Below are 24,020 nucleotides of genomic sequence, written 5' to 3' on the forward strand. Positions count from 1 at the left end.
AAAGGAGTAGATACCCAAGATATGAGTGGGCAGGGAGCCTCTTTTCCCCTGGGACGGGCTGTGAAGCCGTGCGAACAGCTGCCAGATTCTATTGTCACTAAAAGCGTGCCCTATAAGCAGCTCTCAACTGACGAGGAGCTGCGCGGCTTATGGAGAACAATGGCCAAGCTATTGGCCTGTCTGGAAGGCCAGCACTCTCACCAAAGAAGGTACAAATCAGTCCGGTGGGGGCTGAACCGCACTCTTTTCTCAGCGGCCATGGAAGACTTAAGCAGTACCAAGAGTCCCTCTCTCTGGGGTCTTAGATTCGGGGGTCGTGGCCATAGAATCCGGCAAATGGCAAGGGAAAGCTGGCCTACAGAAGGGATGCCCATGTGGGACGCAGCCCTGTGGAAGTCACTATGGGAATCTAAGGGGTGCATTAGAATAGGACGTACCTGGGGCGCCTGGGTGGCTCAGTCGGTTAAGCGGCTGGCTTCAGCTCAGGTCATGATCTCGCGGCTCGTGAGTTCGAGCCCCGCGTCAGGCTCTGTGCTGACAGCTCTGAGCCCAGAGCCTGCTTTGGATTCTGTGTCTCCCTCTCTCTCTGCCCCACCCCCCACTTATACTCTGTCTCCCTCTCTCAATAATAAATAAACATTAAAAAAAAAAAAAAAAAAAAAGGGTCCTGACGGGAAGAGACACCAATTCTGAAGGGGCTTTGCTTACCGCGTGGCACACGTGGGTGCCCAGAGTGCCTGAGTCACATTCCATCAGACCGGGAACACGCTTATATCCCATAATATCCAGCAACAGGCAGAGAGAGGTCCTCCGCAGAGTAACAGTTTGATAGCAAACTGGAGACACTGGTTGTTAAAAACCGGGGAGACAGGGCCTGCAGGGCAATAAGCGGGTTGGTAACTGCAGGGAACGACGGAGAAAGGGACCCGGGTTCCTGGGTGTCCCTTCTATGGACCCAACACTTTCTGCACACAAATGGGGGAGGGGGGTGGAAAGTGGTCAGGGGCTGGGAGAGAAGTTCCTGGAACTCTGATACAGAAACTCCACGGGAAGCCCCAGAGGGGGCTTTGAATGGACGCAGGGACTGGGCATGTGCAGGCTGAGAATGATGGGGGACGTGTGGACAGAAACTGGAACGTTTCAACAGGCTTGATGGGAAGAGCTGGTCTCAGTCACTGGCTGTTTGACAGAACGGCTAGACGTCTCCCCAAGTCTGCCCGCAGCTGTAAATCCAAACCTGCTGGGGAGGCCCCGGATAAGGCTGCTCGGGTCGGTGGGACAAAGGTGAGAGCCGCACAAGAGCGGCCCCGTTTGAACGGTGTGAGGGACAGTGGCTGTGTCTTACTCGAACGCGTGATGGGGACGGATACTGGGTCTCTCTGGGGAACGTGCCGGTACCCAGAGTGTGGCACAGGCGTGTAAACGGGAACCAGCAAACATCAGTGGAGGCACGCTACCTGGGGAGCACCAAGACGGCCAGAGCCCACGCAGTGTAGACAGGGGCTGGTGGGCTGGCTGGGCCGAGTCTCTGCGCCTTCCTGGGTGTGGGGTGTGGACCGCAGCTTATGGCAAAAGCCCGTCTGCGCGTCCAGCAACAAACAGCGCCGGGACTCTGGACTGGGTGGAGAACTTCCAACTTCCAACTTGCTGTCGGACAGTAGACAGAAGCAGCCCAATCGCTGAAGGACGTGAAATCACCCTGCAAGTGAAACAGTCCTAACGTCCCAGACGTCGTCCCGAGGCTCAGAACCAGCTGTTTAGAACTTAAGATACCGCGTGCCTTCCACTGGCCGCTTAAGTAGAAACTAAGGCGCGATTGCAAAAGTTTTATTTTTTCAATATCAGGCGATATGCTCATACAAAACAGCTACTCTGCTGAATTAGCGTCTAAAGTGCTTGAGCTCCCAGAGCATCACACATGTGCCACCACAGCACACGTGTGCCCTGAGCCAGTGGCAGGGGACGGGCTTCCTTCCCGACGGTCTGCAGAGGTCCCCAGCTGTGTCAGGGGACACGGCCGCACACAGATTCACACCGTGCGCGGCTCACTAGTGGCCAGCAAGAGCGGAGGCCTGACGTGTCCCGGGGTTTCCCCGCAGGCGCCTTCTTGATTGAAATACCACTGGCTGGAGGCCGTGAGGCCCTGGGTCTCTTCCCAGGCCTCCTGGTTGATCAAGGCCGCCTCTTTACTTGCCTCGGCAGAGAGTTCCAGCACCTGGGCAAAGCTCCTGCAGAAACAACAGGGCAGGTGAGGCCTTTTCGCTCTCTGTGCCCAAGAGCCAGACAGCCGGGGCACCTCGGCCTTCACAGCTGCGGTGTGGGGAAAGGGGTTACTTCCTGTGTGTTCATGGGAAAACGTGGGAAGCTCCGTCTGAACAGAACCTAGAGACGCCTGTAAGAAGAGGACTGGGCAGGCATAAAAGATGATCTCGGGAACACTGACGCCGTGTCAGGAACCACGCCACGAACGAACCGGGTGGTCCTCACGCAGCATACACGATGGCGGGGAAATCCACACTAAAGGAGCGTATCCGGCCAGCCGAACCTGAGACCCTTATAATCTGGAGCCCTCTGATGCGTCCCCCTTCAATCTCAGGGCACGTACAGGAGCAGCAAATGCCCCAGTATGCACCTGGCTGTTCTTCAAGAGTACCTTTCCAGTGTTCTAGGCATTTCAGGGAGTAAATTGAACATCACAAAGGAGAACACCACAAGACTCTTATACCGAAGAAGAGAAGGAAAGCCCCAGAGTGAAGAAAATCCCCTGCGGGAAAGATGCCGGTGGGGGGAGCTGGCTGTGGGGAGCACTGGGACCCAGGGCACACGCATGTGAAACCCATCGGGCTATACTGTCAAGGTCTGTGCCTGTTCTACATGCATTTACACTCCAGTAACAAGTTCTAAGATCACCCCAGGAGACACTTAAAGCGTGAACAGCCGATCCAAGGGCACCTGGAGTGCTGTCACTCTGAGGAAGTAAAGGGCTGGGGCTGTTAGTGACCCCTTTCTCCCATGTCTGCTGGAGAACGCACACAGGGGTTTGCACTGACTTGGGAGGTGCTTTACCCACCCCCCCACCCCCACCCCGCCTCAGTGGACCCTTGCACCCTTGGCCTCTGCAAAACCACAGCTGCCTGCTCTCCTGAGTGTGGCAAGCTGCTCCCGACTTAAAATCTTTTCTGAAATACCTTCGGAGCTCTAGATCCTTCTTTTGGGTCATTTCCTTGAGTTCGCTCAGCAGGTTCAGAGCTTTCAAATTTTCTTCTAAACTGCCGATCCCAAGTTCTCCCAGCAGGTGGCATGTGGTCGTCAATTCACGCTGCAAACTGTCTGGAGGGGAGAAGGGAGGGTCAGCCAAGGGTTTCAAGGCGCCCCAAGCAATGGATGGGCAGCTGACTAGATTTTTCGCGTTCACTGGAATGCTCTTAGGCTACGCTCTCTCGCATCGCATTGTGAAGCTCAAAGGCAGAGAGGATCGGGTGGTGGAGGGCGACATTCATGTGCTGGTACCGCCTCTGTGCCCCTTTGCCGGAGATCATGGCGGTCTGAGATCGTGCGTCAGGCTTGTCCGCCATGCAGGCAGCCACTGGAACAGACCTGGAAAGCCACTTCGATGTCCTCAACAGAAACCTACGCAAAAGGCCAAGGAAGTCTGTGCTACGAGCGACTTAAACCCAAGCCCATGGTTCCCTCTCTCCGTTCGCAGGATCTCTGTGCCCCTACCCCCGAGACAGCAGCCTGTATCCACACTGCGTCCCACCTGCTCTAAGGAGACCAGCACCTGTCCGCTTCTGGCACACACACCTGTACACACGTCACAACTGTACACAGTAACAGCTTGAGACCTCGAGAAAGGTTTTTCCAAACACCCGACCTCTTAATACTTCTAATGGGGGTCTGAATCGCATCCTCCCCAAAAGACACGTTCAGGACCTAATCTCGAGTGCCTGTGAATGTGACCTCCCTGGAAATGGAGTCTTGGTAGACATAACTGAGTTAGAATGAGGTCACAGGGCAGGGTCTGATCGGTACCTGGCATCCTTCTAAGAAGAGGGGAATTCAGAAGTGGAATGCTCAAGGGCAAGGCTGTACGAAGACACAGGTGGACCGCAGTGAAGCTGTCACCAGCCAAGGAAAGCCAAGAACCGGGGGCAACACCAGAAGCCAGGAGACAGGCATGGAACGCCTCTTCCCTCAGAGCCTCTAGAAAGGTCAAGCTCGGCTGAGGCCTTGATTTCAGACTTCGGGACCCTGAACTGATGGGAATACGTTTCTATTGTTTTAAGCTACCCAGTTAGTTTGTCACTGATTCCAGGAGCCACATGACACTCGTACACTCCCCGACCCCAACTCCTGGCAACCACCCATGGCACTTATGAGAGGCGGAGTCCAGGAGCCACAGGCGTGCGTGGCCACTGCGGTAATCCTAAAACTGCACGCCTGCACACAGAGAACTACTCCACGAGGCTCCTTCCTTAAGACTCCACGCCACTGGCTTCCTATTTCATACTGGGAAAAGCTGGATTAAAAACCATCTCTGTCCGAGATTACCAATTCAGCAACACCCTCTGTGACCTTGAACTGTGTCTATGGAAAGTTCTGGAAGGAAAGTCCATCTGATTTTAGGTGGAGATGTCCTAGTACATCAGCCTCAGACAAAACATACTTAGATGGCTGGCAAGGGCCCTGCCTGGAAATGACCGGATTCCAGGACGGCTGAAAACTTGTTTGGGGAGGATACTTGCTCTAAAGAGAATTTTAAGACCGAGCACGGCACTCTGCACGCCTGCTGATTTCTTCAAAGGGTTAGGCGGGAAGCCTAGGCAAGCGAGGGATCCCACGAAGCTGCTGAGAAGGCAGGACAGGCCCGGGGATCAGCAGGTCTGAAGAGACCCGCCCCCAGTCTCAGGGGATTACAGCTGCTCCCCAGGAGTGCCTTTCAGCAGGGCTGGGAACTACTGGCCTGTTCCACCGACCCGGGTTCAAATCCCAGCACGGTCCTTACTTGGGGCACAACTCTCGACAAACCCCAGCTCTGCCGGCCCCCGTGTCCTCTGCCATCTGACGAGGGATGCGCCATCCGCCTGACACGACACAAGCGGATAAAGGTGGCTGGCACACAAGGAGCGCCGACACGCACGGGCCACTCACTGGACCCGCTCCCTGTCCAGGAGCCGCCCTGTTTCCTACCTAAGAACTGCTGCCCGTCCCCGTCCAGGTGGATTGATTTCACCGGAAGTTCATGCCTCGTGGTGTCCAGGGCCGTCGCGAACGTCTTGTACTGCTCCTTAAAGCGCTCGGCCACAGCCTCATAGGGGCTGAGCATCTCAATCTGCAGGCAGGAGGGAACGAGGTTTGTCAGACAAGACTCAGTGGCGCACTTGGGGAGTCCAACGGTCCGTGTGAGGTGAAGACACGCCGTTCTTTAAAAAATTTTTTTTTCAACGTTTTTTATTTATTTTTGGGACAGAGAGAGACAGAGCATGAATGGGGGAGGGGCAGAGAGAGAGGGAGACACAGAATCGGAAACAGGCTCCAGGCTCCGAGCCATCAGCCCAGAGCCTGACGCGGGGCTCGAACTCACGGACCGCGAGATCGTGACCTGGCTGAAGTCGGACGCTTAACCGACTGCGCCACCCAGGCGCCCCTACGCCGTTCTTTCAGAATCTCCTAAGGAATCCTCCAGGAAGCTTACGTGGGTGTGGCGGCTCTCCAAAGGCTCAGCCGACAGCAAAGTGGCCCAGGCCGCCTATGAACATGGTTTCCAGAACATTCCAGGACCAGGCCCTCACCCTACGGAGCTTGGGCCCTCCTGCTTCAGAGAATTGAGCTGAAATGTCTGCCCCCTTGTAAGACTACCCCAGCAACCCCCTTCTCCTTCATACATGCTGTCAGGGTCCTCGTGGGGGGTTTTAAGGACACATTTGCTTACTTGTCTTTCCTTTTCCTAACACTGTGAGTTCCATGAGAACTGAGACCTCAATCTTAGCTCAGGGCCTGGCCGCAGGCAGGGCGTTCTCTCTCTCTCTCTCTCTCTCTGTTTCTCTCTCTCACACACACACACACACACACACACACATGCACACACACACACACACACAGGGTATTATGGGTTGATCGCGTTCCCCCAAATTCCTCTGTTGATGTCCCAACCCCCAGCACCTCAGAACATGACCTGATTTGGAGACAGGGTCTTCACAGAAGTAACAGGAGTTAAGATGAAGTCGTTAGGGTAAGTGGGCCCTGATCAGAGTTCAAGACACGCGTCAGGCTCTGCACTGATGGTGCAGAGCCTGCTTGGGATTCATTCTCTCTCTCTCTCTCTCTCTCTCTCTCTCTCTCTCTCCCTGTCTGCCTCTCCCCCACTCGAGTTTTCTCATTTCCAGGGCTCTGTCCCAGTGCTGACCACACGGCACCAAGACCTCGTCTCCCACCAGCACCCTGGCCCTGCAGGGAGGCCTGAACTGCATCTTCGTGTCACTGAGCACAAGCGACAGGTGCCTAAAGAATACGTGCACGTGTGTGATGAAGGGACAGGTCCCTGTGGCTGGTTGGTACTTGACGTCACAGCCCCGTCCTCTTTAGAAGCTGTCACAGACTGACACCCAGCGGTGTCAAAAGCTGGCCGCAGAGTGAGAGCCCGGCGGCAGTGACACGTACCGTCAACAGTCCCTCCAACTTCCCCACCGGGACCACCCCTCCCTCCGGGACACGTGGCTCGGAGACCAGTCACCGCTGACCTGAGCGTCTAGGATGTCTGCCAGCTCCCGCTTCCTCTGACAGAGGAGAAGTTTGCGCTTCAGCTCGTGGGCCTTTTTCTGCAGCTTCTCCCTCTCTTTGCACATTAGTAGTAAGTTCCTTTCTGCCTTTTCTTCGAATGGAACCAGGTTGTTCTCCATCTGTTGAGTGTGCAACAAGAGCTCAGGCCGGAGGAAACTCCTCTCTGCGGCTGACAGAGGCCGCCTTCCACCCACATCACGCGGGAACGAGGCTCCGTTCTCACCTTTACGGCCAGTAGAGTCAGGAGCAACGTTTGGGATTCCATCATTTCCATCGACTCAGACGGGCTCTCGAGGGTGAGAAAAAGACATTTTTGGTTGCCGACGAATTGGTATAAATCTAGCTCTCTCCCCCAGAGGGGCAGAAACCTAACCTTTACAAACTTTACTCAGTTCAGGAGTTTGAGGATTCTCTCCTGTAGGTCAAGCCGTGTCTACTTTCTAGTTTACTCTTTTTGGGAACTCTGGGAGAAGGCAGAGGAAGGTCTGGCCCCGTCCCGTGGCCGGCTGGTGAAGGGCCAGCCAGGGGGCACCCATCCGGTCACCGCCGCACTGGAACCAGGTCTCGGGCCTCCCACCCCCGTGAGACCGCAGCCCAGCTGTCCTCCCCTGGGGACACGGCCCAGCCCCGGGCCTCCCCGAGCACAGCATCGGCAAATAAGGCCCCAAATCTCATTTTTCACGTGATCTCGCATTCGTAACTACTCCTGTATGTGTACTTGGGGAAACGTAAGCTCTAGGAACATTCTGAGAACACGCGTGGTCTCCGGTTTGTCCTAAAACGCGCGGCTGGCTTGTTCAGTCATAAAGCCTCGGGGCCTCGAGTGGCACCTGAATGGGGCAGGAGCTGGTATCAGCTTTCTCTGACTGAGTAGCTTCCCTTTCATTTCGGACACTTACTGGGCTCTTCTTCTGTGAAGCCGAAAAGGACGTCGACTCGGTTTTCTTTGACATCGTTTTTTCTAACTGCGGAGTCTTTCTAACCATGCTTTTGTCTAAGGCCAAGGAGAGCATTTTGAAGGTGAGAGGAGCTTCCTTCGGAAGCCGACTGGGACAACCCCCCACTAGGGAAAGCAGGGGCAGGGCGGACGGCTTACCGTTGATGGCCGAGAGGTCCAGGTCAGGCGGGGCGGTGCCGTGCCCTTCCAGCAACGTGGACTGCAGGTCTCCTTTCCCAATGCCACTGCTGTCTGTGGGCCCAGGGAGAACCCCCAGAGGTCAGCACGGTCTGCAAGGTACTGCACACGCCTCCGTCGGGAAGCCGGCAACCTCACTGGATGCTACCACCTGCTTCCAGAAACTCAGCTTCTTGGGAGGTGAGCAGCACCGAAGGCTGAGAAAGCTTTGCAACTTCCCAGCCAGCGGGTTGAATGGATTTCTAAGTAGAACTAGAAATAAGACGCAGGCTTTATAAGCCTTTCTGCTTAATAAAAAAAATGCTGTGGGGGCGCCTAGGTGGCTCAGTCGGTTGAGCAGCCGACTTTGGCTCAGGTCACGATCTTGCGGTCCGTGAGTTTGAGCCCCGCGTCGGGCTCTGTGCTGACAGCCTGGAGCCTGTTTCGGATTCTGTGTCTCCCTCTCTCTGACCCTCCCCCGTTCATGCTCTGTCTCTGTCTCAAAAATAAATAAACGTTAAAAAAAAAAAAAATGCTGTGTTCTGGGTAGGAAGTCTGGTACGCGCCATGTATTTGTCCTTCCCTGTGTTTTTCCCTTCTTTCTCCAGCGGCTTCTGGACTGTTCATCTTCCCTGGGAGTTCCCTTCATCTTTACCTCTATTTAAAACTGGGAAATTATGCCTTACACCGTCTAAAACGAGCCCTGGGGTACTGCGGGCTTCAACTAGGCAAGGGCTCCAGCGGGCTGCAAAACGAACAGACAGTATGTGGAATTCTCTGTCGTGTTAGGAACTAAACAGAAAGTGATTTAATGAGCAGCCGTGAGGGGCGCCTGGGTGGCTCAGTCGGTTAAGCGTCCGACTTCGGCTCAGGTCATGATCTCGCGGTCCGTGAGTTCGAGCCCCGCGTCGGGCTCTGTGCTGACAGCTCAGAGCCTGGAGCCTGCTTCGGACTCTGTGTCTCCCTGTCTCTCTGCCCCTCCCCTACTCATGCTCTGTCTGTCTGTCTGTCTGCCTCTCTCTCTCTCCCTCTCTCTCTCTCAAAAATAAATAAATGTTAAAAAAAAAAATTTTTAATGAGCAGCCGTGAAGTTGAGGAAATGAGTATGTGGAGATAAACAGAGCGAAATGACAATCTGTGGGGTATGCTGCCCTTTGTTAGGATTTTTGAAAAGTTCTAGAGAAACAAAAATCGATCGACCTCGTGGGTGAGGGGGGAGATGAGACTTTATTGCTATTGTTTTTGCACTGGTTATAGGTTTTGTCATCCACGTGTACAGACAGCATTTCCACTGAGAAAAGTAATCTCCTAGGGAGCTAGACAGTGGAGCTCGAATAAGCAGTCTCTCTTAATTATCATGGTTATGCTTTTTTCCTTAATGTGTATTTATTTTTTAGTATATGTGCTGCCGAAGCGAGCGCAATGTTTATTTATTTTTGAGAGAGAGCGCGTGCGGGGGAAGGGCAGAGGTGGGGGAGGTGGGGTGGACAGAGACAGAGGATCCAAAGGGGGCTCCGTGCTGACAGCAGACGGCCCGACACGGGGCTCGAACTCATAAACCGTGAGATCATGACCTGAGCTGAAGTTGGACACTCAACAGACTGAGCCACCCAGACGCCCCCGGATGTGGCCGGCCCCATTTCTGACCCCTCTGGGTTGTACTCCAGCCTTCCCGGCTTGACCCACGGCCTTCAACCCAACTGCATGAGGAGAGACCAGAGGGCCGGCCCCAGTTTCACGTGCTGTTTCTCAGTCATGCCCCCGGGTCAAGAACAGCACAAATGCTGACAAACATCTAGACCAGGACCAGCAAATTTTCAAGCCCCCAAAATGTGACCACTGCTGTTGACCGGAGGCCCTACTGACAAAATAAAGTCAATCAGCGTGTATTTTCTATGTCGTATGTATTATACACGGCATCCTTACACACGCTGTCTCGCTCTTCTATGTACGTTCTTATACGTACCGCACCCTGACGACAAAGTAAGCTAGAGAAAAGGAAACGTTAAGGAAGTCGCGAGATAAAATACGTTCACGCCACTGCGCTATGACAAACCCGCATAGAAGTACACCCAGGCGGTTCAAACTCGTGTTGTTCAAAGGTCAACTGTACTTCATTTTTAACGATGAGACTCAAAGCTGTTGCCGTTTTGAACAAGGAGGCATGGGCCAAGAAACGGTTTTGCTTTTTGTGAGCTGCTTTCGTGCCAAAGAGCTGCCGGTGATCGCTGGAGAAGTGGGCACGTGAGGAGCTGGAGGAAGCGCCTGGGAGAGGCCTTCCCAGAGTCCGGGATGGGCACACGGATTACAACGGAACACCTAATACACAGTGACGATCTGAGTGGGGGATCATGAGGGAGTTTCCACCCTCCTTGTCCACTTTCCATTCTTTTTTACAAGGAACACCTATGTCTACAATCAGGAAAACTGCAAGGTTTTCGTATCACTTTGGGGACAGCTTCTAGAACGGGTCAGGGGACACCATTACGAAGAAGACGTAACCCAAGGTGGTGAGAGACAGGAAGATGAGGCCTCACGCCCCTTCTGAGTCTTGCTTCCGGAAGTCCCACCCAAGAACTAGTCACGTGACCAAGGAAGCGCCATGTTGGAAAGGTGGCTCTTCTCCGGGGCCATACAGGACGTAACCTCCCCTTTCCCCCTGCCATTTCCCTACAGCTCCCCACATGCTGCAAATTTGTCCTCAGACGGAAACACTTTAACTAGCTGCTGCTTCTGACACTTCCCAGAAAGAGGGAGCTTGACTTTAGCGTACCTGAAAACAAAATTCACCACCGTGTTCATCCCTTACTGAATGGACTTCAGAGCTGTCTCCCACCCTCCTCCATCTTTACACACCTTTGCTCTTCTGGAGCAGGTGGACTCTCCTTGCACCTTCAGGCATCTTCCCACTGGTCTTTAATGCATCTGCTGCAGAAGCCTGTTAGGGGAACACATGACATTTAGGGCAAAAGACACCTCCCCTGCACGAGAAGGGGCCCCTTCATGGTCTGTGCAATTTGCACCTGCTATTACTTGGAAGCAAGGCGTAGACAAAAAGAGTTCTGACCTGTAATCACCATATACACAGGATGAACTAATTTTGTCAAAAAGGATATCCTCACATGAACAGAATATAGGAAAACACCAAAAAGTGTACCAAGGATTATCTCTGGCATGGCAGGTTCCAGTTGACTGATATTCTACATGCTTTATAGTATTTACAAGATTTTTATTTTATTTTTATTTTATTTTATTTTATTTCATTTTATTTTATTTAAGTAGGCTCCGTGCCCATCATGGGGATCGAACTCACAACCCTGATATCCAGAGTCACACGTGCTCTACCAACTGAACCAGCCAGTGCCTCCCCCCCTGCCCTGCATTTGCCAGTTTTAGACAAACAACATATTACTTCAGTCATCAGGAAAAATAAAAGTTTTGTACAGGTATTAATCTTCAAAACATTAAAAAAAAAAGGCATGCAGAGTTGGCAAACCATTACAATAACATACAAGCAAAAAGAAAATCTCCTAAAGAGCAAGAATATTTCAATGCGTAGACACCACTCCTATTCAACCCCCTACTGGAGGTCTCAGAATAAAAAATAAAAGGTAAACAGATCAAAAAGCAAGAAGTTGGGGCGCCTGGGTGGCGCAGTCGGTTAAGCGTCCGACTTCAGCCAGGTCACGATCTCGCGGTCCGTGAGTTCGAGCCCCGCGTCAGGCTCTGGGCTGATGGCTCAGAGCCTGGAGCCTGTTTCCGATTCTGTGTCTCCCTCTCTCTCTGCCCCTCCCCCGTTCATGCTCTGTCTCTCTCTGTCCCAAAAATAAATAAAAAAAAAAACGTTGAAAAAAAAAAAAATTAAAAAAAAAAAAAAAAGCAAGAAGTAAAACTCTCTTCTTACAGATATGACATGATTTACAAAGAAAATCCCAAACGCTACTCAAACTAATAAAGTTTATTTAGCAAGATTGCAGGATACAGGGTCAACATAAAAAAGCTCATTTCTAGCAATGAACAAATCTGGAAAGTGAAATTCAAAGACAGTACTATATAAAAGTTCTCAGTAAGGAAAAAACAAAGCTATATATGGTGATAGGTATTGACTAGATTTACTGGGGCAACCATTTTGCAACATATACAAATGCTGAATCATTATGTTGTATACCTGAAACTAATATAACTTATGTCAATCATACCTCAAATTAAAAACGAATTTCTTCATTTATAAAATAACAAAGGGGTGCCTGGGTGGCTCAGTTGGTTAAGGTCTGACCTCAGCTCACATCATGATCTCACAGTTTGTGGGTTCGAGCCCCACGTGGGGCTCTGTGCTGACAGCTCAGAGCCTGGAGCCTGCTTCAGATTCTGTGTCTCCCTCTCTCTCTCTGCCCCTCCCCCACTTGCCTTGTCTCTTTCTCAAAAAATAAATAAAAATTAAAAAAGAAAAAAGAAAACACAGTATTACGTATAGCAGCACTAAAAACCACCAGATACTTAGGTATAAACCTAACAAAATATAGGGAAGGCCTATAAGGAAAGGAAGGCCAACATGACCAAATAAAAGGATAGGTGTACCACATCCATACATTGAAAGGCTTGGTGTTTTTAGGATGCTATCCTCCCTAAACTGATGCACAGATTCAATACATTCCAGATCCCAGCAGAAATTTTGGTAGAAAACGGCAAGCTAAGTCTAAAACTTACATAGAAAAGCAAAGGGACTAGGAGAGCCAGTGTTTGGCGAATAGAGTGGGAGAATTCACACTAACTGATTTAGAGACTACAAAACTACAGGAAGCTTCGCATCTGGAACTGGCTTAAGGACAGACACGTAGACCAATGGGAAAAAATGGAATCCGGAAGTGATGCGTACAAAAAAGGTCAAGTGCTTGTCAACAGAGGTGGTGACAATGGGAGAAGGAAGGTCCTTTCAGCCAGTGGTGCTGGAACAAGAGGACATCCATACACTTAAAAATGAACGTCAATTCCATGATCACACCAGATACCAAAATTAATTCAAACTGGATCACAGACCCAAATGTAAAATCTAAAACCATAAAAGTCATGGAAGAAAACATGGGAGAAAACCTTTGTGATCTTGCGTTAGGCGAAGATTTCTTAGGTGAGATACCAACAGCATGGCCCATAAAAGCAGAAATCCATTAAGATGGACTTCATCAAAATTGAGGATTCAATTCCCCTCAAAAGACCCTAAAGAGAAGGACAAGACAAGCTACACACTAGGAGAAAATATCTGAAAATCACCATAAAGGGTTGGGGCCCAGGGGAGAGAAAGAGTTCTCCAAACTCAACAACGAGAAAACAACCCAATTTAAAAATGGGCAAAAGATCTGAAAGAACACACCAACAAAGATACAGGAATGGCCAGTAAGCACATGAAAAAATACTCAAGATCAGGGGCGCCTGGGTGGCTCAGTCGGTTAAGCGTCTGACTTCGGCTCAGGTCGTGATCTCACGGTCCGTGAGTTCGAGCCCCGCATCGGGCTCTGTGCTGACAGCTCAGAACCTGGAGCCTGTTTCAGATTCTGTGTTTCCCTCTCTCTGACCCTCCCCCCGTTCATGCTCTGTCTCTGTTTAAAAAATAAATAAACGTTAAAAAAAAAAAAAATTAAAAAAAAAAAAAGAAAAAATCCTCAAGATCAGCGGTTGTTAAGGAAAATGTAAATTAAAACCACAAGATACCACTTCACACCCACCAGAATGGTTTCCATCTCAAAAGTACCGACTGGAACTCTCCGCTGTGGTTGATAGCCATATAAAGACCTGGAGCCACTCTGGGGAACAGGTGAGCACTTTCCTACGAAGCCAAAAATACACCTACCCTACAATTCCTCTCCAGGGAGACCCGAGAACGCATCTACACGGAATCCCACAACAGGAATGTTTGAGGTGGCTTTGTTCACAATTGCTCAAAATGGGAATCACACCAAATGTCCTTCCCTCGCAAACGCTAAACACAGCATGGAACATTCTTCAGCCATCAGAAGGAACCAACACTCACTGTGACAGGCAACCACAGGGAGAGACCTCCTCTCCTTTATGTGAAAGAGGCCAGACACAAGAGGCTGCATCCCGTGTGACACCTTTTAAATGACCTTCCGGAAAAGGCAAGGCTACAGAAACAGAAACAGGTAACCGCCTGGGATGCAGTGGGGCTGGCTTCATTGGAGCACCGAGGGATCTTGGGAGTGACAGACTGTTCGGTATCTTGACTGTGGTGTGTCTGTGACTGGGTGAGTTTTTGCCCAAACTCGCAGAACTGTAGGCTGGAGAGTGACGCCTTACTCTACGTAAACTGTATGTTAAGAGATGGAAAAAAAAAAAAAAAAGAAGAAAGAAAATGGACAAGCTCTTAGAGATGGAAACTACCTCAGCATGGAGACACATAGGGTGCTGTAAACAAGCCTGCAAGGCAATATTAAAATTATGAGGCACGGACTGTGATCTTTTGTTGAAAATCACTTCAACAAAATCACTCTGGCTGATGACATGTCCGTGTAGGTTCATCAGTTACAAATGTGCATCTCTCTGGTGGGGGGGTGTTGACCAGGGAGGCTGTGAGGGTGTGGGGCAGGGATTCTACGGGAAATCTCTGGATTTCTGCTCAATTTTGCTGTGAACCTAAAACTCCTCTAAAAAAAAACAAACAAAAAAAAAACTAAGTCTGTTGAAAACAACAAACCACGCCCAAGGAGTGACATCAGTTTGTGAAAAGGTTTCCTTTTCCCTCAAGTTGGATCTTAAGGCACACTATTACTTAAGTTTGTTTATGTATGCAGTCCTTCTCGAAGACCCGGTAGGTGTTTTTCAAACACCAGTCAAGGGGGCACCTAGGTGGCTCAGTTGGTTGAGCGTCTGACTCTTCTTGATTTTAGCTCAGGTCATGATCTTGCAGTTTGTGAGTTTGAGCCCTGCATCAGGCTCTGCGATGTCAGGCACTGACAGTGCGAAGCTTGCTTGGGATTTTCTCTCTCTCCCTCCCTCTCTGCCCCTCCCCTGCTCTCACCTTAGTTCTCACAATAAATAAACTTAAAATTCTATAAATACCCGCCAAGGCCAAAGACTGTGTGCTGGGCACCCGACAGAACTGTTTCAGGACAAAATCCAGAAAGGAATTATCAGGTTGAAAGGCAGGAACAATTTCAGGTTTCAATCGAGGTCATGTCTTTGGAAAGGGGATCCTCAGAGAGACCGCTGCTCACAAAAGAGACTCAAGACTGGGAACGAAGGACGAGACAATCACAGAGGCTGCTGGGTAAAATCCCCGAAAGGCTTGTTCGGGGACCAGGCTGTGCCTGGCTCACGTGACTTGTGTCAGCATTCCAAGTTCCGACGGAACTCTATTCAGAACGTTCAAAAAACAGTCGTTACCTTTTTGGTGGTTTTCTTCTCGTACTGCAGGTATCGGGACTCAACTACTCTTCCACCTGTGGGAAACATGCTGTTGGTTTATAACAAAACTACAACAGTGGAGTGTGAGAACCGGCCCACCCCAGACCCCCCCATCAACAGCAGGGACAGCAGAACTGTTCCTCCTTGCTCCTCTCAGATCCTGTCCTTTGGCATCCTCGAGCATGTATGGGACACCTACTGTATACAACAACATGGATGGGATACTTGCGGCATCCAAGTCGCTGGGCTAGGGACAGAGCCCCAGAGAGAGAGCTGCAGGAGCTATGATCGAGGAATAGGAGGGAATAAGCTCAAAGCAGAAAGCGCATTTAGGGGCAGGGCAGGGGCAGGAAGCAAGACTTTCCACAGAGAGGCACGTATTTGCCTCCTCCTGTCTTTCCCAACTCACTCCCTGCGGTCAAGACCCCAACCACCCCTTCCTTCACCCAGGTCTGTGTATGACCCACTCATGGTACAGGACTTTCATGCCTCTTTACCCCCTTACCTAGCTTAGGACTGCTCGGGAGCCATGCTCAGCACCAAGCCATACATCTTGGTGACAGCGCAGCCCCAGGCACCCTTCCTGCTGCTCTGTGGCAGCAAGGGGGTGTCTCTCAACAGCCCCAGTGACCACGTACAGTCCTCTGCTCTGTCTCCCCCCACCCCCCTTCCCCTGGACCCTCCCTTGCACTTTCTCCTCCCACTTCCCACAGGGGGCCCATCCCTCCAGTTAGCTAGGGACCAGATTCCACTTCACTGGCAAGACAGAAGCAGCCCCAGGAGACCCTCCCACCTCAGCATCCAGCAGCCTCCCAAGTTCAGGGCCATATCCCGGCCCCACCACGTGGAGGGACCTCTGTGCTTTGGGGTAAAGCAAACCCTCCACTCTAGGTGCCAGAGCCCGGCCCTCACCCCCGCTCCCCAACCCCAGTTCCCCTCTCCAGTGGTCTTCCTGCCATTATTTCTCCCTCCACCTAGACCCTCTCCCCCCACTTCTCCACTCCCCTTTACGATGCCAGCTCCTCTTCCTCTCCTCTCTCCTGAATCCCACTCCAGTCCAGTCTGGCTTTCCCGATCACCACTGCACCAAAGAAACCCCTTTCGGCAAGACCGCTGAGATCTCCCCGCCCCAAAGCCCACCAACCAATTCTTAGTCCTCACTCTGAGCACAGCACTTGCTGGCACCCTCCTCCCTAAAACACCCTGTGTCCTCCTGGCCGGCTGCCCCCTTGGTGGCTGAGAATGGGCTGCCTCGCAGATCCATTAGCTGGTAAAGCCTGAGCGCCTCCAGGCACCTCGCGCATCTCATATTCCCATCTCGCTGCCCTCCCTCCTGTTCCTGCCACCGTGACCACTTTTGCTGTCCCTCCAACCAGCAGGCACGCGCCTGCACCTGCCCTCCTTCCCAGCTCCGCTCAGCCCAGCACCTCCCTTGGACCAGGAAGCCACCCACATCCTGGTCTATCCACAAGGTCCAACACACCCCATGTCTCCTTACTTCTCCATCTGATGCGCGGCCAGTCTGCTTTGCTCAAGGCTAAATGCCACTGCCCAGTAGGGAGTAGGTGCTCAGCCAGGCATCCAGCGCACGAGTCTACGCTTTTTCTAGGTACACCCAGAGCTCAGAGATGTCCCCTTTTTACTGAAGAGACCCAGAAAGAGTGACACGATTAACATCACACAGTTTGACAACTTGGTTAAGTGACACGGTGATCTCAACCGGATCTTCATGCCAGGATTTCATCTTTCACTGGGGCTGGAGATGCGGCCACAACCCTGAGTGGAAAGGAGGTACATCTAGAGTTCATGGGGAGCATGGAGCTGGACGAGGAGCTAGTGGTTGCCCCGAGTGAGCCCTGGATACGGAAGAGCCACGCCTGCGGGGTGAGCGGGCTCAGACGATCGGGCAGGAGGCATTAAGGGTCAAGGCCAAGACCAGGCAGGGGCCGGGCGAGAAAATCAAGATACACCAAGGGTCTGCCGCTGGACGTCAAGTGAGGATCAGGGCAAAGAACACCCCACCTCCCCCCTTCTAAGCACAGGAAACCATCCTGCTTTCAGTCCAACACCATCAGCAAAGGGTTTTGCTCCTCTGGAAGGATCGGAGGCCTGGGGTTCCTTGAACATCTCTGACAAGCAGTTTCAAGTTTCCAGAAACTAAAATGTACATATTTGTTTTAAACAGGGGTGGATTCTCCACAGAAGCAGTATTGTGACGAAGGATATAATTTGCGTTCAAGAACCAGACCACGTGTAAACATAATAAACGTTAGAGACGAGATCATCGAGCAGCACTGTAGCGTATGAACCTCCAGTCCCTTGGAACTGGAATTCTGCTCTAACTCTGCACTGGCCCACAGCACACTTGGAGGAAAACCGTTCACTGTATCAGAGGCTTGAGCTCCGACGAGGGGGATCCTCCAGTCTACTGCCCCAAGTGGCACTGACTGCCAAGAGTCAAGGGAGGCTGTGAGCAGTGACTGCAGACCCACACGGGGACCCCAGATGTGGGCACGCCCCCGAGGCGCTTACAGAGAAGAAACGGAGACTCCAGGGTTCAGTAACAAGTTCGGCTCATGCTCTCCTCACCCACACTTCCTAGTGGCGAGTCCTGCACACAGCCCGTGAGGCAGCCCCCCCCCACCGCGGCTGGAAGGGCCCGCTGCCCTGGATGACGTCCGCCGGGACCTGCCGCACCCCTGGCTGCAGGGCTGGGTGACAGATTCAGCATCACACGAAGGTGTGTGTGAAATAAAGTCCTAGCTTCCCTGCTCCGGCCCGGGCTTTTCTTCCCCAAAAGCACTTTCTGAAACTGGATCGTGAGGAGGCTTGCAATGTTGCTCACCTTGTGTTCTGCTTCCTTTCATCTTTGCGCCACTAGGAGTACCGGGGCCCCCTGAGGAAGGCTTCCTAGAAGAGGGAGATGGGGGTCTTGTTAACATAGTTGGCTAGGCTCAGGGAAGGCAGCGAGGAGCCTGGGCTTCCTTGGGACAACCCAGTCCCGGCACCCTGACGTCCACGAGTCTGGGACTCCTTCACTGGAACACAGACACAGAGCCCCTGCCCGGCCGAAGCCGAGGAGGGCCCAGAGGGGTAAGAGTGAGAAGAATGAGCATGTTTGCCAAGCCTCAAAGATCTCAACTTAGGTCAGGGGTTCATTAATTCATCAGGCGTTTAAGTGCCAACTGTATGCACCTGATGCCACCTGGTAAAGGGAGACGGAGCTCCTTCCTGAGAGGCAAAAACAGTGTTTTCCCGTCAGGCAATGTGAAGAGTGCCCCGGACAGGCAAAGAGGTGGGGGGTAGGTGAGAGACAAAGCCCTGTTTGCTCAGGTTCATGGCAAAGGACGTCCAGAGACAGGGATCAACAAGGCCAAGGGCACAGGGCAGAGAAGAATGATGTCGAAATGGAAATTGATCAGCCCTATGGCTTTGCAGGGAACCCAGGCAGGGATACAGGATCAGGAGGAGAGAAAGCTGGGCTGGGCTGGGCTGGGCTGGGCTGGCAGAGTCCTGACTTCCCAGCTTAAAGGCTCAGATCTATTTCTATAGTCTCCTTACTGGTAACCTTTCTCTGTAAAGGGCCAGACAGTAAATATCTTCTGCTTCGTGGGCCATAGGTTCCTGCTAGAAAACAACGAACCCTGAATGTTATTCAGTCCTAAAAAGGCATACTGATACATGCTAAAATGGATGAATCTCAAAAATATTATCCTGGGGGCACCTGGCTGGGCTCAGTTGATGAGGCATGCGACTCTTGAGTTCGAGCCCCACACTGGGGGTAGAGATTCCTTCAATAAATAAACAAACCTTTTAAAAGTGAAAGAAGCCAGGCACATAAGGCAACATTTTGTATGATTCCATCTGAAAAGTCCAGAACAGGCGAGTGAGACAGAAAGCTGATTGGTGGTTGTCAGGGGCAGCAGGCTGCAGGAAGAACGGGGAGTGACTGCAAATACATACAAAGTTTCCTTCTGGGCTGGTGAAAACTTCTAGAACTAGACAGAGTTGGTGGCTGCACCTCGTGAAGGTCTTCAGGCCATTAAATCGCTTGCTTTGAAATGGTTAATTTGATGTTATGTGCCTTTCATCTCTATTTAAGGAAAGAAAGAATGAAGCCTGATGTCATGGGGGAGAGTGAACATTGAATCAGGAGAGTCAGCGATGCCTCCCAGGTGTCCAGTCTGGGCAAGGGGGAATGCCACGAACAGAGACCAGCAACTAGGAAGTTGCACATTGAGGGGCGGGGCAGGGCAGGGGCCTGGTGCTGTAACCCCTGCTGACATCAGGACACAAGCCCCACTGGTCACAAAATGACCTGTTCAGCTCACGGCAGCCACCTCCTGTGTGGCAGGCTCTGAGGACCCCAAGTCGGTGCTGGGCCACAGTGGGGAGAGGCAACCTCACAAATGCTCACTAGGTGCCGGAAGCTCTGCTCCTTCGCAAAATCCTCCCAATCCTACAACCAACTCACCGTTGGCCTGCTTTATCCTTGTTTTCCAGACAAGGACCTGAAGGTTTGAAAACGTCACCCCTGGCAAGTCTCAGAGCTGGCAAGGGACAGAGCAAAGATTCCCTATGGGGTCAGAGCTAGGGCTCTGGAGTCAAACAATGTGGGGGGGAGTTCATTGCACCTGTGCCAGCCTCTGGTACCACCCCCCTTCCCCCCAAAACGTCGGAGAGACTAATGGGACTCTCAGGATAACGCAGGGTGGAGAAAACCCAACCGATTTCAGTCGGCCTATTTAACTTCAATTTGCACTGGAACAATAAACATGGGCCGAAAGCACAAACAAAACAAACCCAGCCCAAGCATCACACCTGGCACCGCCAAGTGTTCAAAGTCTGTCTCTCTTGTTCCTGCTGTGACAAATGACCTTCCCTCCCTGAGCCTCTATTATGTCACCTGTAAATGGGATGCGTAGAAAAAAAGAGACTGGAAAGATTAAAGGAGATAGTTTAGTGGCCCAGCACTGTCCACTACAAAACGTTAACTGTAATAACGCCAGATCACATTCAGGAGCCACGCACTGTTGCAAGAGCTTTTCAGTTTCACACAAGGCCTACAAGATTGAGCGGCGGCGTCATTCCGCCGATTTCGCAGGGGTGGAAGGCGGAAGCACAGAAAGGTTAAGCCACTAGCCAAGGCTCGCCCCGCACCCACATAACTGACTCGGGACTCAAGGTCTAGTTCCGCGCCCACGCTCCCGAGCATGCGCAGAGGCCGCACCCCGCCTCCCCGAGCCTGTGCACCCGCGGTGGGTCCAGAAGGGATCAAATCCCCAACCCCCAACGCTGCTGGCCCTCCCCCACCAGCTCCCGGCCATGGCCTTCTCGCCGGCACCGACAAAATCCCGGCCCGCGGCGCCTCAACTCACCCAGCACTGCGCCCCGACGAATCCGCCATTTCCCGCCTTTAACTCAAAGGCCGGCTCTTCAAGTCGGTGTGCCCGCCCCCTCGGTCCGGACCGGGCCATATTGCGGCGCCATAGGAGGGGCGGCCACGGACCTCGGCGAGCGTGCCTGCGGGTGGAGCGGGCGAACCCGGCTTGCGCGCCTCGCTGTGTTCCCCTCACACTTGGTTTCGTCCACCAGAGGCAGGAGGCGGTGGCCGGAGCCCGTAGGAAGGAGGCGGGTCTTCGGGACGCTCCGCCCTGCGGCGCTCTGGCGTCACGCCCCAGCCCCGCCCCTCCGAAACCCGGAAGCGGGAGCGCGCGGGGGAGCGGCGGGCGCGGCGGGGCGGAGCGGTCCGACCAGTGGTGGGCGGTCGGTCGGGAGGGCGGCCGGGCGGGGACCCGGCCCGGGACCGGCGGCGCGCGGCGGCCGAGGCCAAGGTGAGTGGAGGCGGCCGCGGGTTGGGGGCTTGATCTCCAGGCTCGCATTGGCGGGCTGCCTTGGAGGATACGGAGCTGAGGATTAATGGGAGGAGGCGCGAAGGCAGGAGTCGAGGGAGCGGGAACGAGCTTGGGGGTCGTGAAGGGGTTGCTGGCGATGGGGTGGGAGCGGGATGGTTGAGGAGAAAGTTGATGGGAAGGGCCTGGTGAGGGAGTTTACGGATGGGGAGGGAGCAGGTCTTGTGGCTTTGAGCAGCTTCTCTGGAGGACGTGGCTTTAGTGGTAGTTGGGGGGTCGCAGGAAACGGGGCTAGGAGCGGGGAGGCAAGGAGGCGGGGTTGAGAGGCCCAGGCTGGGGACGTGGGGCAAGGCCGGTGGGGGGACAGCTGAGATGCGATTGAGGGAAACGGTATAGGACGGCCTGGGACCGTCTGCCTTCGGTGGACGGGGTAGGGAATGGTTCCTGGGGGAGGGAGGCGCCTGGGATTCAGTGGGTGCTCAAATCCTGGAGGTCTGAACTCCCTGGTGTGGAGGCCGGCGGAATGGGGAGGTGGGAAATGGGGGATGGGAGAGGGGGAAGAAACTGTGGCAAGAACTGAGGGCCAGTTGGGGTGGGGGGGATAGAGAGGAGAGGAAAGGACAAGAGTGGCCCTGTACAGACATTGGGGTGCAGCCCATATCATTTGGGGGGTCCCCTTTCTCTCTGGATTCTCCTATTTCCCGACTTCATCCCCAACCTCTGGGTAACTGGAGCGAGTCCCAGTGCCCTCTAGGCTGGTGTTCTGGTATTTGGAAAACCACACCACTCTCCTAAGACAGGGCTGGCTGGAGCCCTGGGGTCCCAGGGAGCAAAGAAGGAGACTCCGGACCTCGTTGGGGGCCCGGAACTGGGTTTAGGGGGGAGGGAACGGGTGTGCACACACCCGCGTGTGCTAAGCTGTCACCACCTCCTCGGAGTTGCATCCTTGGACTTAAATGGGTAAAACGACATACAGGAAATCTGTCCCCCGGCGGCCGCTGAGCTCACAGCCCAGCTCACAGCCCGGGAGAGGCAGGGCAGCCACGGCGGCAGCCAGCAGCAGCCAGCCCACATGCGCTCCCTCCTCTCCCTTCTCTCCTGGGCGCCCTGTAGGCCAGGGGACTTTAAGGGAAAGCCTCTCTCACACCTCTTTGTCTGAGGTGGGAGCTGGTGGGGACATTGTGTCTTGAAGGTGGAGGGTCCCAGCTCCTACCTTTCTGAGGTGTATTCTGGCCTTGGAGGCTCCAGTCTCTTAAGGCATCCAGGAGCAGTGGGGGGGCCCCTTGGGCATCTGAGCTGGGAAGTTGTTTCAACGTCTGATGGGCCGGCTCTGGCAAGGGCCTTGCACTGGGCGGTTTTAATCAGCATTAATTTCTCTTCTTTCCCAACTGTGGGGGATCCTTGTCCGGGATCTGCCAGAAGGGCTGGGGAGCCTGGGTTTATAGCTCATTCAGGAGATGAATCTGGATAGATGGGATGTAAAGAGGGCCACAGAGAGCTATCTGCTCCCTTTACTTCCAGAATGTTCTGGTCCTTATGGAAGGTAGCTTTTGGCCTTGCTTGCCCCAGGACACATTGTCAGAGCCCAAAGTCATGCCTTCTACAGACATTCAGTGTGGGCTTGCCCTGGCCAGGATGCCCCCCCCCCCCCCAAATGAACAGGACTGGAATCTTCTGGTTGCATGGCCCTGGTCGTTGTCTCCCTGGAGCGCAGCCAGGCAGGCTTTCACGGAGGGTCCTGTGTCTGGGGTCCTGACCTTGGTCAAGTCTCTTTGTCTGTGTCTTCACCTGCAAAATGAATGGATTGGCGTCAATCAGCATTTCTCAACCTTAAAACCCAAGCCCTTTTCGATAACCTTCGTGTCTCTGGCATACAGTCCCCTCGTATTTTATGCAGCCCCTGACTTCAGTGATCCCAGTTTTGTTCAACTTTCCATTGTATGGTTTGTATCCAAAAGACGATCTTTTTACTGCTCCTTTATCTTCCACATGGAAAATTCCACAAATTCCACCTTTGCGTTTGCACGTTACACCTGTTCCCCGAGCTTCAGCTACATCTTTCTGGTTGGAAGTCGTCCCTGAGACCCTCTCTCAGTTCCAGGCCTCTGGCTCGGAGAAGAGGGTGGAGACTTGGGAATGTCCCCTTTCTGTTTGGCTGTGTGGTCTGTTTTCTGTCCCCAACAGGGGCTTGTTAACTTGCCACTTCCCTTTCCTTGTCTCCCCCCCAAAGTTGTGTCTTGGGTGAGCTTAGAGTTCAGTTAAGCCAGGGCTGATCCTTCCAGCACTGGGGGCTAGGCCCCAGGGACAGAGATGAGCCCTCATGCCCTGGAGGAGGGACATTCTAGTGTTCTCCCTCCCCGAGGAATGATGAAATTCAGAGTGCGCGGTCAGTGCAGCAACAGAGGTGGCGCAGGAAGTTGTGAAGACAGAATCAGGGATTAGCAGTGCAAGCTTTGGGGCTTGGGGGAGTTCTGGCAGGTTTCCTTGGAAGAAGTGGCAGGGTCCAAGCCAGGCCTTGAAGGATAGGGAGGTGTTCAATCAAGCCAGGAAGAGGGAATTGCATGAGAAGATCCCTGCACAGCTCTGCTCTTTATTGAGCATCTTCTGTGTCGGAAGCTTTTATACCCATCTCTTTTATTCTGCCAACCAGCCGTAAGCGGTCTGGGTTCCTCTTTTCTCAGTATGGAAACTGAAGCTCAGTTTCCATAGTGGCGACCTCAGAGATGGTCCCCTGGGCTTTCCAGAAACATGAAGGATCATTAGAAACCTCCAACTGGCAAAGACCAAATTGCTAGAGCATGTTTCTCAGCTGCAGCACCATTGACATTTGGGGCTGGGTTATTTTTTGCTGTGGAAGC

The 24,020-nt window shown here is 52.9% G+C and overlaps 2 protein-coding genes and 1 long non-coding RNA gene across 12 annotated transcripts in view; 2 read left to right on the plus strand and 1 right to left on the minus strand.

Annotated features, from left to right (window-relative positions):
* Positions 1-1,811: 1,811 nt before the first annotated feature.
* On the minus strand, positions 1,812-20,910 carry HAUS8 (HAUS augmin like complex subunit 8). Of its 4 annotated transcripts, none has more exons than XM_049640164.1 (11): positions 20,689-20,910; positions 18,156-18,220; positions 15,290-15,345; positions 10,751-10,832; positions 7,877-7,969; positions 7,680-7,774; positions 7,004-7,069; positions 6,741-6,899; positions 5,191-5,332; positions 3,189-3,330; positions 1,812-2,228 (listed from the first exon to the last, which is right to left on the minus strand). In XM_049640164.1, the coding sequence occupies exons 1-11, from the start codon at positions 20,715-20,717 to the stop codon at positions 2,030-2,032; spliced, it is 1,128 nt and encodes a 375-aa protein (XP_049496121.1). In that variant the 5' UTR covers positions 20,718-20,910; the 3' UTR covers positions 1,812-2,029. The 4 variants fall into 4 exon arrangements, with proteins under 4 accessions (XP_049496121.1, XP_049496122.1, XP_049496124.1 ...); XM_049640165.1 differs by lacking the exon at positions 20,689-20,910 and adding an exon at positions 19,121-20,513; XM_049640167.1 differs by lacking the exons at positions 15,290-15,345; positions 18,156-18,220; positions 20,689-20,910 and adding an exon at positions 14,966-15,263.
* Positions 16,826-18,084, plus strand: LOC125929196 (uncharacterized). Its single transcript, XR_007459821.1, has 2 exons — positions 16,826-17,101; positions 17,496-18,084. It is a non-coding gene; the product is annotated as an uncharacterized LOC125929196 (long non-coding RNA).
* Positions 20,911-21,017: 107 nt separating the features above from the next.
* MYO9B (myosin IXB) overlaps positions 21,018-24,020 on the plus strand; it is a 91,688-nt gene continuing 88,685 nt past the window's right edge. For 5 of the 7 annotated variants that reach the window (XM_049640156.1, XM_049640159.1, XM_049640162.1 and 2 more), the window contains exon 1: positions 21,018-21,144. The gene's annotated coding sequence lies outside the window, so the exon portion shown is untranslated. The remainder of the gene's footprint in view (positions 21,145-24,020) is intronic. The other 2 variants (XM_049640160.1, XM_049640163.1) reach the window with 1 other exon arrangement.

The sequence above is a fragment of the Panthera uncia genome, chromosome A2 (assembly GCF_023721935.1).
Source record: "Panthera uncia isolate 11264 chromosome A2, Puncia_PCG_1.0, whole genome shotgun sequence".
Classification (NCBI taxonomy): Eukaryota; Metazoa; Chordata; class Mammalia; order Carnivora; family Felidae; genus Panthera; species Panthera uncia.

Excerpts from the sequence above, each read along its gene's own strand:
- HAUS8 (XM_049640164.1), bottom strand. The coding sequence starts at position 20,717 with ATGGCGGATTCGTCGGGGCGCAGTGCTGG. Across the intron at positions 15,346-18,155 it reads GAAAGGAAGCAGAACACAAG|GTGGAAGAGTAGTTGAGTCC; the intron begins GTGAGCAACATT and ends TGTTTCCCACAG. Across the intron at positions 3,331-5,190 it reads GGACGGGCAGCAGTTCTTAG|ACAGTTTGCAGCGTGAATTG; the intron begins GTAGGAAACAGG and ends TCTCCCCTCCAG.